Genomic DNA, 13,741 nt, shown 5'->3' with positions numbered 1-13,741 from the left:
TGCAAAACCTAAATGTTTTATCATGTCAAGCATATCAGAACATATAAAATAAAATCACACGTGCATGTGTGCAAATACACACACTGCCAATGTTAAAATGGTACTTGCAGTTTAGATGAGGTACTGCCACCTGCTGGTGATTTGAAAGCAATACAAGTTGGCGCTTGAAGAAAAGGTGAGATGAAAAGCTCAACACTTTCTACTTGGGGAATGTCTGGACAACGCATTCTGCTCAAATCGTTGAACAAATAAATGTCTCTCTTAAGAGATATGAAAAAATAAATAAATCTAACCCGCAGGCACTAAATTTCAGAATTTGCTGTCTACAATATGACAATGACGTGCACATAATAGCAGTGTCATAGCAAATGATTGACTCCTTTGCAACAATTCTCAGTACATTGGTTGGTTGGAATCAGTGTCAAGCTCAAGGACTCTTTTGCTGTACAGGACCAACATGAAGAAGTGAAACTAGTGTAGATTATCGGTCTTTTTTTTGTAACTAAGAAAAATGCCTTTTCAATCACGGTAAGTGAGAGGATTCTCTTTAGGATTTCTGTTCAGTCTGTCTCTATGTGATGGCACCCCATGGTTCATGACTTTCTAATATTTTATGTGGTGTGATAAAGGTCTACATAATGTGCTTTTAGGGTTGAAGACGCATACACAGAGAACCATTTTGGGCCGTATCAAATCGAGACTGAACATACAAACTTAAAATGCAGAGAAGAGTAATGTTTTATACTGCTGAATGACCTTCAGTGAAACCATGTCAAGAGGATATGAGAACATTTCAATAAAGGGATGACCTTTTTATTTCATTGTGATATTCTGTACAGTTCTACTGCTATAATTATACACACTTTTTCAAATAAAAAAAAAATAAATTGCAAAAAAAAAAAGCATTAAGTCTCAACATCCTTGACATTATTTCATATGGATGACGTGGACCGTGAAATAAATAACACGCACCTCACTCACACACACACACACACACACACACACACACACACACACACACACACACACACACACACACACACACACACACACACACACACACACACACACACACACACAGGTTTTGTTGGAAAGACAAATGTGTTAAGGGTAGGGCAAAGAACGAAAAAATGACACCACCCAAGAAACACAGATTTTTGCACACTTGCAAAAGCGCCCACACATACACTCAGGCACCTGTGTGCTGAAACACACCTTACATAGATCCACAGGGGCACATGAAACAAAAGGCACTGCCAGCAGGAACAGCTTGGGCTTTGGGTGGTGGCGTTAAAAAAAAAAAAAAAGAACAGGTTTGGGTTTACTGAGAAGCATGTGCTTATGGACGACGAGCCTCATTTATCTCAGGGTGTGTGGGAAATGTTTACACTAAATGCTTTGGTTAAATGCATTCATTTTATGATACATGCATGCCAAATAGCTTTTCCAAAACAACCTAATTTGCAGTTGTAATGCGTTATATTACATGTGCACTCAATTAATGTTTTAATAGTTGATAAGTGAGGCCCAATGAGGGAGCGCCGATGACACATACACACTTATAATAATTCACATTGCGCGCACACACACACACACACACACACACACACACACACACACACACACACACACACACACACACACACACACACAATAATATCAATATTCATTGCAATAACAAAGTTTAACCTTGTCACTTTTTTTTCCAGTGTCTACATAATACATATGCATTGCAAACACGTCATTGGTACATCATAGCCATTATCATTAATTTAATATATTTTTGTTTCTTTTTTTGGGTGGAAGATGGGGAGTTGAAAAAGAGGAAAAAATGACAAGAAAAGAGAAGCAGAAATGCATGCCCAGCCCCAGAGTTGTGGGCTATTCAGTGACCTGCATCCAAATGTGCAAAAACAGAAGATGGTTTAATTTTTTTTACATACGCCACCTTTAAATTAGATAAACTTCCTAATGTCTCTCATCCATTTAAAATCTTCTGTCCCTCTAAGCTTTGGTGAAGAAAAAAAAAACCCTCTGACATTCAAATGAAACCCATATACTAACAGTGTAAAATCACTTTAACAATAAAGTGTAAATTCTGTAAAAGTATGTGGATTGCCTTGCTCAGCAGGTCAAGCAAGGTTGGGGTCAGGATTTAGGGAGGGAAAATGAAATCACAGTTATCTGAGAAGAGTTTAGGTTTGTGGATCGGGTAAATGGTTTGGTTTGAAGATCTTTCTGTCAGCGAAGCTCCTGACAGCAGCTTTTCACATGGCATTAAAGTAGGAAAATAAAATGATAGCAACAAATTAAAAAAACGCTGAGATTTTGGACAAAGTGGGCAAAAAAAAAAGTGGGGTGTTGTAGGGTGGAATTTGGTTCCTTTTCCTCCTTTGCCCAACGCATGGTCCCTGAGAAAAAACAGAGAATGGCAAGATCCATCCTCTGATAATTTTCTTATTCTTTCCTTTCTTCTTGACCCTGACCCAAAAACAACTCTCTCACAAATCCACACGTCTTATATTCCAGCATAAAAATAATACATCTGGTGATAACCCTATACATCAATTCCAAGAAAAATCAAATCAAAAGAACACTCCATATGATTGTCCTGTCAAAAAGTAATCATGCCTTCTGTGTGACTTCTAACTCTATGTGCAGGGGGATGAGCTGAGAGAGACTCATGCATAAGTAACACTTGCAGTAGCAGCAGCAGCAGCAGCAGCAGCAGAAGAAGAAGAATAAGAGGGTATCTTTAAAAACACAAATGATTCATATCAGTCCCAAATGAGATCTCAAGTCGGAGTTTCAGATCTTGTGTTGCTCTGATCTTTCTGTGTGTGTCCTTGGCAATGAAAACTCTGCTTATCCAACCAGCTATCAGACGACACACCCCTGTAGCCTTTCATGTCGCTTTCAACCCCTGATTCTCTCCTCGGGGAGCGTTTGTGTCGATGGTTGGGTGGGCTTGTATGCGTCCTGAGAAAGGGTATGCATCTATGTGTGAATGTACTGTATGTTTGGGTCTATGTGTGGAGGGTGGAGAGATGAGTTCAGCTCTGGCTCCAGTCTCTGAATAGATCACGGGTCTTGAAGGGTCAGCGTTTAGAGGGTCAGTCTCTCCCTGGGTTGAGGTCGTAAGGTAACAGGTGAAGGGGTCAGGGGTCATGTTGTTGTAGGGCTTGTTGTAGTTTCTGTCTGTACACAGTGTATTTTTGCTCCACTGCCCGTATGCGCTCCGCCTCTTCTTTCCCCAGGATTACCAGGAAGTTGTGCAGCTCAGGGACAGAGAACGCATGCCACTGTCAGAGAATGAGAGAAACAGATTAGAATACCACTGCACAAAGTTAGTTTTTGCTACTAGCCATCTATGAATATCTATCAAAAAGGAATATTGCCTCAGCAGCCTGTATAATTCCCCCTTTCATGCCAAATAAAGCACGTAAAAATTGTGAGAAAAAATTGATACCACACAAAGTGTGTGTGTGTGTGTGTGTGTGTGTGTGTGTGTGTGTGTGTGTGTGTGTGTGTGTGTGTGTGTGTGTGTGTGTGTGTGTGTGTGTGTGTGTGTGTGTGTGTGTGTGTGTTTTCTTACCTCCACCTCTCCAGTCTCATTTTCCTTAAGGACAAAGCTGAGCTGCTCTGGGTCAGGCCCTGCTATCAACCTCAGAAGAAGAGGACACTCACACAGAGGAAGCTTCTGGAACAGATCTGGAGGGGAAAAAAGGCCCAAAGAAAGAAAAACATCATTTATTGCCGTCTATTACACACATTTTCTGCAAATTAGCAAGTAACCAGGTGTCTTTTCCTCACCCTGTCCATCGCGGTGTGTCTGTCTGTACAATGCAAACTTGCGGGGATTGTCCAACACCATGAACTTCTTCAGCAAACCTTGGATGACCTCTCTGGTGGTGGTCAGAGAGCTAATGTGGATCTGCTTGACACAGTCGCACGGTAGGTAGAAGGATGTTCTCTTTTGGCTCTGCCCAAAGTCCGTCCCTTCCTGGCACTCTGACAGCGCTTGAGTGCGGCCAGCCGTCTGCCTGGACGCTCCCTCTGAGTCCGCCGCCTCCACAGCGGGGACTGTGACTGGTCGACTGAGCCTCAGATGGACCTTGATGAAGCCTGTGTAGGATCCGTCTGAAGCCTAGAACACACAGAGAGAAACAGGGAGACAGTTAGAGAGTGAAGGCACATTTCAGTGTGGGTATGCACACTATTAGCTGGGAAGAAGTACTGTATGTGGTTCTTTAAAGTACAGTTATTCGCTTTCTTGCTGAGAGTTAAATGAGAAGGTTGATACCACTCTTATGCCCGTATGGTAAATATAAAGCTACTGCCGGCAACCGGTTAGCTAAGCTTAGCTTAGCATAAATACTGAAAACAGGGTAAAAAAGAAAGCTAGCCTAGCTCTGTCTAAAGGTAACAAACTAAACAAATCAGATTCAATGTGTTAATTAGTGAGCTTTAGAGGCGCTGGTATAGGAGGATTTTGTTACATTCAGACAGAGTCCGACCAGCTGTTTCCACCTGTTCCAGTTTTTTTTTATGCTAAGCTAAGCTGCATGAGACATGAGAGTGGTATCGATCTTCTCATCTAACACTCGGCAAGAAAGAGTATAAGCATATTTCCTAAAATTTCAAACTATTCCTTTAAAGTCAACATGGAAACCACCCCCGTCACCTTTGCCGATTTCCAAGTTAATACATTATGACATAAACTACTGATAACCTACTTTTGTTCTTTCTTTTATACTAGTACAGTGCCCGTTGAAAATGTGGTTCCTGTTTGGAACGGATCGATTGCTTGGCCTGTGGTATTACTGCTTGTAGAATTCTTGTACCCCAAAAGTACTTACAGAAGGACCCCAAACCACGTAATATGCAACCCCACTGTACAGCCTACTACTGACTTAAAGTGTAGGCTACATCTACGTCAGAGGAAGACTTTGTACAACTATATTTACCGGACAAAGAATGTTGCAGATTCAGAATGTAATCACAAAATATCACAATGAAATTGTGGGGTAATCAGACCGTAGCCTCATGGACTCATGGCAGTGTGCTACCCACCTGGCCCCGTTATGAGAGCTAATCAGCACCTATCTGGGTTAATCAACCACCACAAACAGACGTGTGTGTGTGTGTGTGTGTGTGTGTGTGTGTGTCTGTGTCCGCGCAAAAAGATAGAAAGAAAGAAAGAAAGAAAGAGAAAGAGAGAGAGACCTGCTATGCCTTGCCACGCCGTGCAGTGCCCTGCTACGCCCGGCCACCTTGCTACACACTGCGACACCTTACAGTGCCCTACTATGCCAGTTCCATTATCTGTATTGTGATTATTATTGCCATTGTTCATCACACCCCCAACCGGCACAGTCACACACCGCCTACCAAGAGCCTGGGTCTGTCCGAGGTTTCTCCCTAAAAGGAAGTTTTCCTCACCACTCAAGGTTTCTGCCTAAAAGGGAGTTTTTTGTCGCACAAAATGCTTGCTCTTGGTGGAATTACTCACAGTAATTTAATACTATATAGTGTCTGGCTTATATCCAGCAATCATGTAGCTGTAAAGCGTTCTGCATGTGGCGACTGCGTGTGACGTGCAGTTTACCTTCCCCCCCAAACACACGGACACACGGACACACATACATACATACATACATACATACATACATACATACATACAGATACGTCTCGTTTTATTAGATAGATCATCTTTTTTAACACCCTGTATCAGCTCAATTTTCTGTTTCTATTCAAGCGAGGAAGTTCTAAAAGAAAAATCTAGTTTCATTGTTAGTTTGACATTATACAGAACAGTACAGTACATTCACCAGCTACAACACGTGTTCAAAACTCACCAGTTTCATGCCAGTTTCAGAGACTTGAGCGTTATACTCTTCTATCCTTGTCCGCACCTCTTCTTCTGACAGGCCCTTTGTTCCTCTTCCATCTTCCTCCTTTGCTTCCTTCTGCTGCAAGGCAGAGAGACAAGTATTCAAACATCTGGTAGTATTTTTATTTTATTTTAACCAGAAGATGGCGCTGCTTCCTCCACAAGTCCTGTAGAAAAAAACTTAAGCTTTGCTTAAGTTTATGAAAAGATATCTGTATAAACCAGAATCAAAAGAAACCATTGCTGCAAACCCCCTGGCACACAGCGGTCTCCCCTGCAAACCTTTAAAAAAAAAAAAAGAAAAAGAAAAGTGGACTGACTGACTTGCAGCAATATCAGGCGTCATATTTGGTTGAAAACAAGACTAGACATAATCTAGGCTGGTTCCTGCACTACCTGTGATAACACCTCCTTCTCCTATCCTCCATCTTTATCAACCTCAGGAGGAAAAGCTGCTTCTCTGACTGAAGCTGATGGGGGATTTGTATAGACACTACACGGTCTCTTCCTCCTCAGCGTGGTTACACAACTCCACAGCTCTACGCGGGGACAGGAAATGTTGTGAATGGAGCAAATCACACATTTAGTATTACAGCACGAGAATATTGCCAGCGCTGCCTCCCTCTAACTCTTACTCATTTCCCTCTGTGACTACTGTAGGAATGAGAAAAAGAGAGAGTGAGGGATGAAGCGATGAAAAGACGGACGGCGCAGGGGGTGGGGGGCGAGCGAAGAGGATGCAGTGAAAGAAGAGAGTAAGGATTGATGAAAGAGTGGCTGCTGAACCAGCCTTAGCAACACAGAGTTTGACTGGGTTATTTATAGTACAGTGGGATGCATCCTCTCTATCTTACAATAGCATTTTTTTCCTCCTCTTGTTCGTGTGCATTTTCTGGGGCAGAGAGAGGGAGAGACAGTGTGTGTTTGTGTGTGTGTGAGAGAGAGAGAGAGAGAGAATGCAGGGCAGAAATCATTTCTGTAGGGTCCTCGGGTTGTGTGATGAAGTCACAATTTCATTCAACACTGGAGCAGTGGGCAGCTTAGGTCCTCCAGGCTGATGGTCAGCAAAAAGAGGTGGTAACATTATAACATTCCAAATGCCAAGGCTGATGTTTAGCGCTAGATGCCAGGACAGAACTGCGTGTGTGTCCATTTGTGGATTGGACAGATTGAAACAGCGAGAACAGGGGGACTTTTGATTTAGCAAACCACGTTGTACGTTTTTTGTTGCTGCTTTTATCTCTTGCACACTCATCATCAGCAACTCCTCTAGTCTGTGCAATGATGGTCCTTCTATCATGGTAAATGTCCATGTTGAAGTGAAACAGCAGTGAAAGCAGCTGATGCTATTATGTTCAAAGCATGTCATAAATGAAACGATTGAAATCTCCTTATTAGGACACAAACACATTTCAATATTAAAAAGGTCCCATGACATGAAAATTCACTTTATGAGGTTTTTTAACATTAATATGCGTTCCCCCAGCCTGCCTATGGTCCCCCAGTGGCTAGAAATGGCGATAGGTGTAAACCGAGCCCTGGGTATCCTACTCTGCCTTTGAGAAAATGAAAGCTCAGATGGGCCGATCTGGAATCTTCTCCTTATGAGGTCATAAGGAGCAAGGTTACCTCCCCTTTCTCTGCTTTGCCCGCCCATGAGAGAGTGACATCATGGCATCAAATGAGCAAAGTGGCAGTTGGTCAAGGCCACACCCCCACCCTCCACCTTGCCCCCTCTCCTCCTCAATAGCTACAGACACAGAAATGGCACATCCTAAGGAAAGCTCATTGTGGGACTATCTCTAGTGGCTATAATTCTGCACCAAGGCTGAATTTCGGGAAAGAGACTTCAGATACAGTATTAGGGGACCACTAAGGTCTATATAAAAGCATCCAAAGAGCACCATGTCATGGGACCTTTAAGAGCCTTGGTTGTCTCTCCTGAGACTCATGAATATACTATAATCAAAATCCATACATTTAATAAAACTCTGGTGCATAAACATTAAGTGTGTATGGCAAAATCTGGGGTTAAGAAAATAATCTGAGGGATATGGAGGAGTTGACTCCAAAATTCCTCCTAGTCTAAGGCAACAAAGTAAAAAGAACCTTTCAGGAATTCCTGCGTTTGTATGCAAGTTTCTAAATGTATCAGAGGCGGTGCCCTGCCCTCCCTTTCTGCATACCAGTGAGAGTGGTCAGGGGACAATAGAGCAGGACAATGGAGCAGTTTCCGCCCCTGAGTCCCAAAAAGTCCTGGGACACTGCCCTGCTTGGACCAGGTCACGAGGGAGCCAATGACCAGCAAGACACAGAAACAGAGAGAGAGATGTGACACTGAAAAGACTTGCACAGTCTGCACTGTGTTTTCAGGAAAACACTAACATTTTGATGGACTACTGTAGCACCTCGGTCAACTTGATGAAAAATATGACATGAAAAATCATTGATATTCCCAACTATTCTAACTCGTTAGTATTTAAATTCTTAATCTTCACTCAGCATACACGGTGCCAAGCATGGAGCGTCCGGGCAAACAATGTACTTGATGACACAAGTGATAAAATATGTTCTCTTTTCTGTAAGAATAGGACAACTAAAAGGTAAATAGTATTTTTTTTAAGATTATTTTTTGGGCTTTTCCGCCTTTAATTGATAGGACAGCTAGGTGAGAAAGGGGAGAGAAAGGGGGAAGACGTGCAGGAAATTGTTACAGGTCGGACTCAAACCCTGGACCTCTGCGTCGAGGCATAAACCTCTCAATATACAGTAGGTGCGCCTGCTCTACCCACTGAGACAACCCGGCCACACTAAAGGTCAATTTTACCCAGACAACACTAGCTTCTGGCAATAAGTGTTCCTTCAGAATGACTGGTCACTGTCTGATAACAACAATATTACAGGTGACAGGTCCAAGCCAGTTAATCCAGTTTAATGCGGTGATTCAGATAGATGTGAAGCAGCTTAAGTGTGTAACATATCTAGGACTGTTACATAAGGGTCACACACACACATATGTCAACATGCCATGCAGATACACACCCACACCCCTCAGGGTGACATGACTAAGTGTTGATGTTCTTACTGAGATCATACAAGAGCGTTCATATGACTGCTTGAAACGTTGCTGCAACATTTTCAGTATTAAACCATGTGTCTGTCTAACCTGACCATCCTTTTGTTAGCATCAACTTACTCTTGACTTTGCAAGTGTGTGTGTGTGTGTGTGTGTGTGTGTGTGTGTGTGTGTGTGTGTGTGTGTGTGTGTGTGTGTGTGTGTGTGGTGACATCATGACGTAAAACTCAGGTAACACTAGACTCTAGGATCAATTACAACTGACCAAGATTAAGGACATGGCAAGCGCTGTCAGAACTAAACTAACAATACAAAAAAATGTCGACAGAATTCAACGACAACTCACGAACATGCACAAGCACAGACACACACACGCGCTGTTAACAGTTGTCGAAGAGAACACACACGCTGATTCTATTTCACAGCTCAGAGACCGCTGTGTGCCAGCGGCCAGCAGTACACACACTTACGCATACAAACTTGCTCTCACACAAGTAAAGGTTCTGTGTTCAGCAGCAGTATTTCAATGTTTGCTAATCTAACTACTTTTTATAGTGTTGGAATACAAAGCTATGCATTAGGTTTTAAAGTGTATAGTATATGTTTTGTACTTACAGTCTTTATCTGTGACACAACTAACTACTCCCTCAAAAAAATGCAACAGAGTAACATCAAAAATCTAATCTAGAATCTAATCTAAAATATAGTGGAGTGGGGGCGACCTCTAGCTCACCCAGTAGAACATGCACCCCATGTAGACTAAGTCCTAAGCAGCTGCCTCTTTCTCTTTCCCCCCTTTCCTGTCTATAGACTATCCCTATCTAATAAAGTAAAAAATTATCTTAATATAAAAAATATATTAATTAAATCAATCAATCAATCAATCAATCAATCAATCAATCAATCAATCAATCAATCGGAGAATAGGTGTAGTTGAAAAAAACAATAAATAGAAATACTCATTAGGTACCAGTACTTTAAAAATCTGCTTAATACAGTACAGTTTTATAATAACTACTGTATGAAGTCCACCTCTGCACACTTAGTTTCCTACCAATGTTGCTAGATGTGTGCAGTGTATGAGATACTACAGGGGTTTATACTGTAAATATACGCATGCACGCCCATTAAGGCTGGCTGGCTAATCTGAAGCAAAAGGCTCAGCTCTGGAATTAATTCATAAAGAAAAGAGGACATGAACTCCCATTCCACTGTTTTGATGAATGTAAGTATCTCCCTGTGTGTCTGTGCACATAAATGCACACATACATGGAAGAGGACTTAACACAGTGACACATTTTAACATCTTTATAGACAAAATGTGTCCTCATTTCTCTATATTCTCATATGCAAAACACAGTAACAAAACACAATTTCACTGCATGGCTACTTGTAATGCTCTACAAGAGGATGCAATTCAAGAACAATTCCCTCCTCAGTTCTATAGCCGTGCTGCTACACTATATGTCAAACCATTTTTCTTTGGCTGCGTAGTGCAGAAGAAATACGGCACCATCAGCAGGTAGCTTCTGTGCCGGCAGGCAGCCCAGACAAGCTAACCCCAATACCCTTCTGTCTCAGCATGGCAGCAACCCTAACTCCACACGCTGACAACACAGCTGGTCAATTATTCAGAGATTATACCTTCTCCAAGTCAGACACCAAACGCACCGCCAGGACAAGGACAGCAAGAAAAGGGCTGAGCATGTTTTACATAAATGCAAATGTCTGTGTAGTTTCAAGATTTTTTTTTTTTTTAACTCCAGGCTTTTTGTGTAACCAGAAATACTTTTCTATATCAACATTTTCTCTCTCTTTCTTTTCCAATAGAAAAATCATTTAATCACCTTCTGTTCATCTTGGGATAGGCCCCAACAACAAACAAGCAGAACCTTGAACACCCTGCAGTGCGAATAATACTGTATATACCACAGTTATAGTATCTGCCAATTATGCATGAAGTAATAGAATGTACAGTAGACCAAAACCAAATGTCACAAGTGTGTGCCAACAAGAACCACGAGTTGCTATGGTAACTAGGATAATGGTTTGCTACAGTGAAGTAGTTGCCACACACACACACACACACACACACACACACACACACACACACACACACACACACACACACACACACACACACACACACACACACACACACACACACACACACACACACACACACACACACACACACACACACACACACACACACACACACACACACACACACACACACACACACACACACACACTTCTACGGAAACCTCTCCGACGCAAAGTACAGAAGAAGCTTTTATGGAATCTGTAGGTTAACATCATTAACTCTGTGACCCACGTTCTCACTCTCCAAACACTGTTTTCAGACTGTGATGCTAAATCTATGCTAGCCACTCACACATGATAAATGAGCTGCCAAAAAGGCATCGAGGTTGATGAACAAGGCCAACCTATCAGATCAATGCAACACACCAGACGTATGACAGTAACCCTTCCTACACTCTCACACACCTAGAGGCCTACATGAGAATGCACAAACACCACCACTTCCTCTCCATACTTCTGCTTTCTATTAGCATGTTTTTGATATAAATGGCAGTTTGGTTCCCAGTCCTACTAAAAACACCCACAATCTGACCCATCTGAGTACTCAATTACAGTTTTTACAGTTTCATCTACCAGAGTGAGTGTTACCCTGATTCTGTACCTTAGCTGCATGCTTGGGCTGGCGGAAGAACGAGGTCTTGGCTGTGAAGAAAGTGAAGTCTTCGCTTTCTTCATCCAGGCTGCAGTACCCGCTGCTCATGCTGTTACTGCTTGTCATGGAGGGGGTCAGCACTGTATTGACAGTCATGAAGAGGTCCAGAGACGGCCTCCGGCACCGGCGCAGCACCAGAGCAGCACGTTGACAGCTTGAGGAAGTGCTGGTTTATCTCGAAAACGCAGGGCTGATGTGACTCAGCCACAATCAGAGTACACGCGCTACTAACTGCCCTTTACTCATCCAGAAAAGTCAGCGGTCCTCTGTTGATGCATCCAGAAGAGTTTAAGTCCCGCCTGTGAGGGCGAGACAGGTGAACTCGGCTCAGATTCAACGCTCTGCGTGCCACCAGAGAGGGGACCAGGAAATCCGAGATCGAGCACAGACGTGTCACTTCCTCCTGACGTGTGTGTGTGTGTGTGTGTGTGTGTGTGTGTGTGTGTGTGTGTGTGTGTGTGTGTGTGTGTGTGTGTGTGTTCTGACGCCGGTGTCACAAACACACCATACAGTATATGCACCTGGCCATTTGCAGCTCAACATAAACATATACACACACTCATACACAGTATGTAACCATCACACACATACACACCCACACACATATATATAGGCACGCGCTGGTGTCATGGAGTCACTTTACAGGTTGGTTTCAAGTTAACCCTGCTCACCTGAGAGCCCCTGTTATACCCGCAAACCAACGCTCATAAAAGGCATGCATTCAATACCACATCCTGCTTTCCTGTGTCTGTGCCTCTGTAAGGACCCACTGCAAAAAAAAAAACCCGGTTCAATTCAAGTCTGGCATTTATGTGTGTGAGCATTGATCCATCCCTGGGGTCCAGAGTAAACAGCAGCAGAAGATCTCTTGGCTTCAGCAACAAGACCTGACTCACAGACTCTGTAGTACCTCCTCTCTCCTCTTCTCGCTGTTGCTTTGGCAATGCTACCAGAGAGATGGATGCCTCCCACTCAGCCTCACCCGCTTTCTTAGTCTCTGCTTTCCCTACCTCTTCTTAATCTCTCTCTTTCTGTCTGTCTTTGCTCCCTCACTCTCTTGCAACCATCTGTGGTTGAGTGTGTTATCAGCCTGCAAGCACCCTCCCCCTTCTCTCTCCACCCTCTCTCTCTCTCTCTTCCTGCAAGCAACTGCACTCTGCAGAGCATGGCCACTTCCTCTTACACACAAAGAAAAAAAAAAAAAAAAAAAAAAAAAAAAAAAAAAAAAAAAAAAAAAAAAAAAAAAAAAAAAAAAAAAAAAAAAAAAAAAAAAAAAAAAGAGAGAGAGAGAGACATGGGCAAGTAGAAAGAGAAACGCTGATGAGTGAGAGATAGAAAGCCTCACAGCTCCTGTTTTACATACGTGAGAGCAGCAGTGACGAGGCAACAGAGAGGCTGGGGAAGATGGCTGCTTTACTAGTGACATTCTGCAGCAGGATGCAACGGTTTATTAGAAGCCATGACAACCATTGTAAACATGTGGCTTTTATGTTAGAACGTGCCATAATTAGGGCTACTGTTTTGACGCCCAAACCAATCAGGGGGACAAATACAGTCCAGCAATAAAAACATAACCTCCACAGCTGCTTAACTGCCACTGCTGGTTTGTTGGTGGAGGGAAGGGCTCACACTGCTTAAGGTGAAAATAAGAAAATAATGAATGATTATCATCAGGATGGAGATTACGGTGACCTCTAACCTAACACTGACCCTGTAATCTGCCCTCTGACTCCAGCAGTGACCCCCCCTCCCCCTCCATCACAAAGCAACTAATGCCCCTGTCAGTGCTGAGATTGATGCTGCATGTAACTGTCCGCACATGCTGTTTTCGTGTGTGTAGTATGATTTTAAAATCTACTCAGACTCAGTAAACCTATATGGTACTGGAGGGCTGCAGCATACAGGGACAGCGTGTCACCCTTTCATCGAGTGTCTTTCTGTCAGGTTTGAGTCAGCCGAAGACTGATTACCTGCGGCTCTGCTCCTTGCGTCCATCAATGGAATCACTAAGGGA

The 13,741-nt window shown here is 42.9% G+C and overlaps 1 protein-coding gene across 1 annotated transcript; it reads right to left on the bottom strand.

The window, feature by feature from the left end:
• Nucleotides 1-791: 791 nt before the first annotated feature.
• LOC120557195 (ras association domain-containing protein 5-like) lies at nucleotides 792-12,859 on the bottom strand. Its single transcript, XM_039797307.1, has 5 exons — nucleotides 11,677-12,859; nucleotides 5,859-5,972; nucleotides 3,814-4,147; nucleotides 3,596-3,711; nucleotides 792-3,302 (listed from the first exon to the last, which is right to left on the bottom strand). Exons 1-5 carry the CDS (start codon nucleotides 11,821-11,823, stop codon nucleotides 3,159-3,161), a joined length of 855 nt encoding a protein of 284 aa, XP_039653241.1. The 5' UTR covers nucleotides 11,824-12,859; the 3' UTR covers nucleotides 792-3,158.
• Nucleotides 12,860-13,741: the final 882 nt, after the last annotated feature.

Source organism: Perca fluviatilis, chromosome 4, assembly GCF_010015445.1.
Source record: "Perca fluviatilis chromosome 4, GENO_Pfluv_1.0, whole genome shotgun sequence".
NCBI lineage: Eukaryota > Metazoa > Chordata > Actinopteri > Perciformes > Percidae > Perca > Perca fluviatilis.
Note: the sequence above shows the minus strand (reverse complement) of the source record. Positions and strands in the feature narration are given on the sequence as shown.

Coding starts and splice junctions, on each gene's coding strand:
- LOC120557195 (XM_039797307.1), bottom strand. CDS start 11,823: ATGACTGTCAATACAGTGCTGACCCCCTCCATGACAAGCAGTAACAGC. Junction 5,973..11,676: donor AGCCCAAGCATGCAGCTAAG/GTACAGAATCAG, acceptor TCTGCCTTGCAG/CAGAAGGAAGCAAAGGAGGA. Junction 4,148..5,858: donor CTGAAACTGGCATGAAACTG/GTGAGTTTTGAA, acceptor TGTGTGTTCTAG/GCTTCAGACGGATCCTACAC.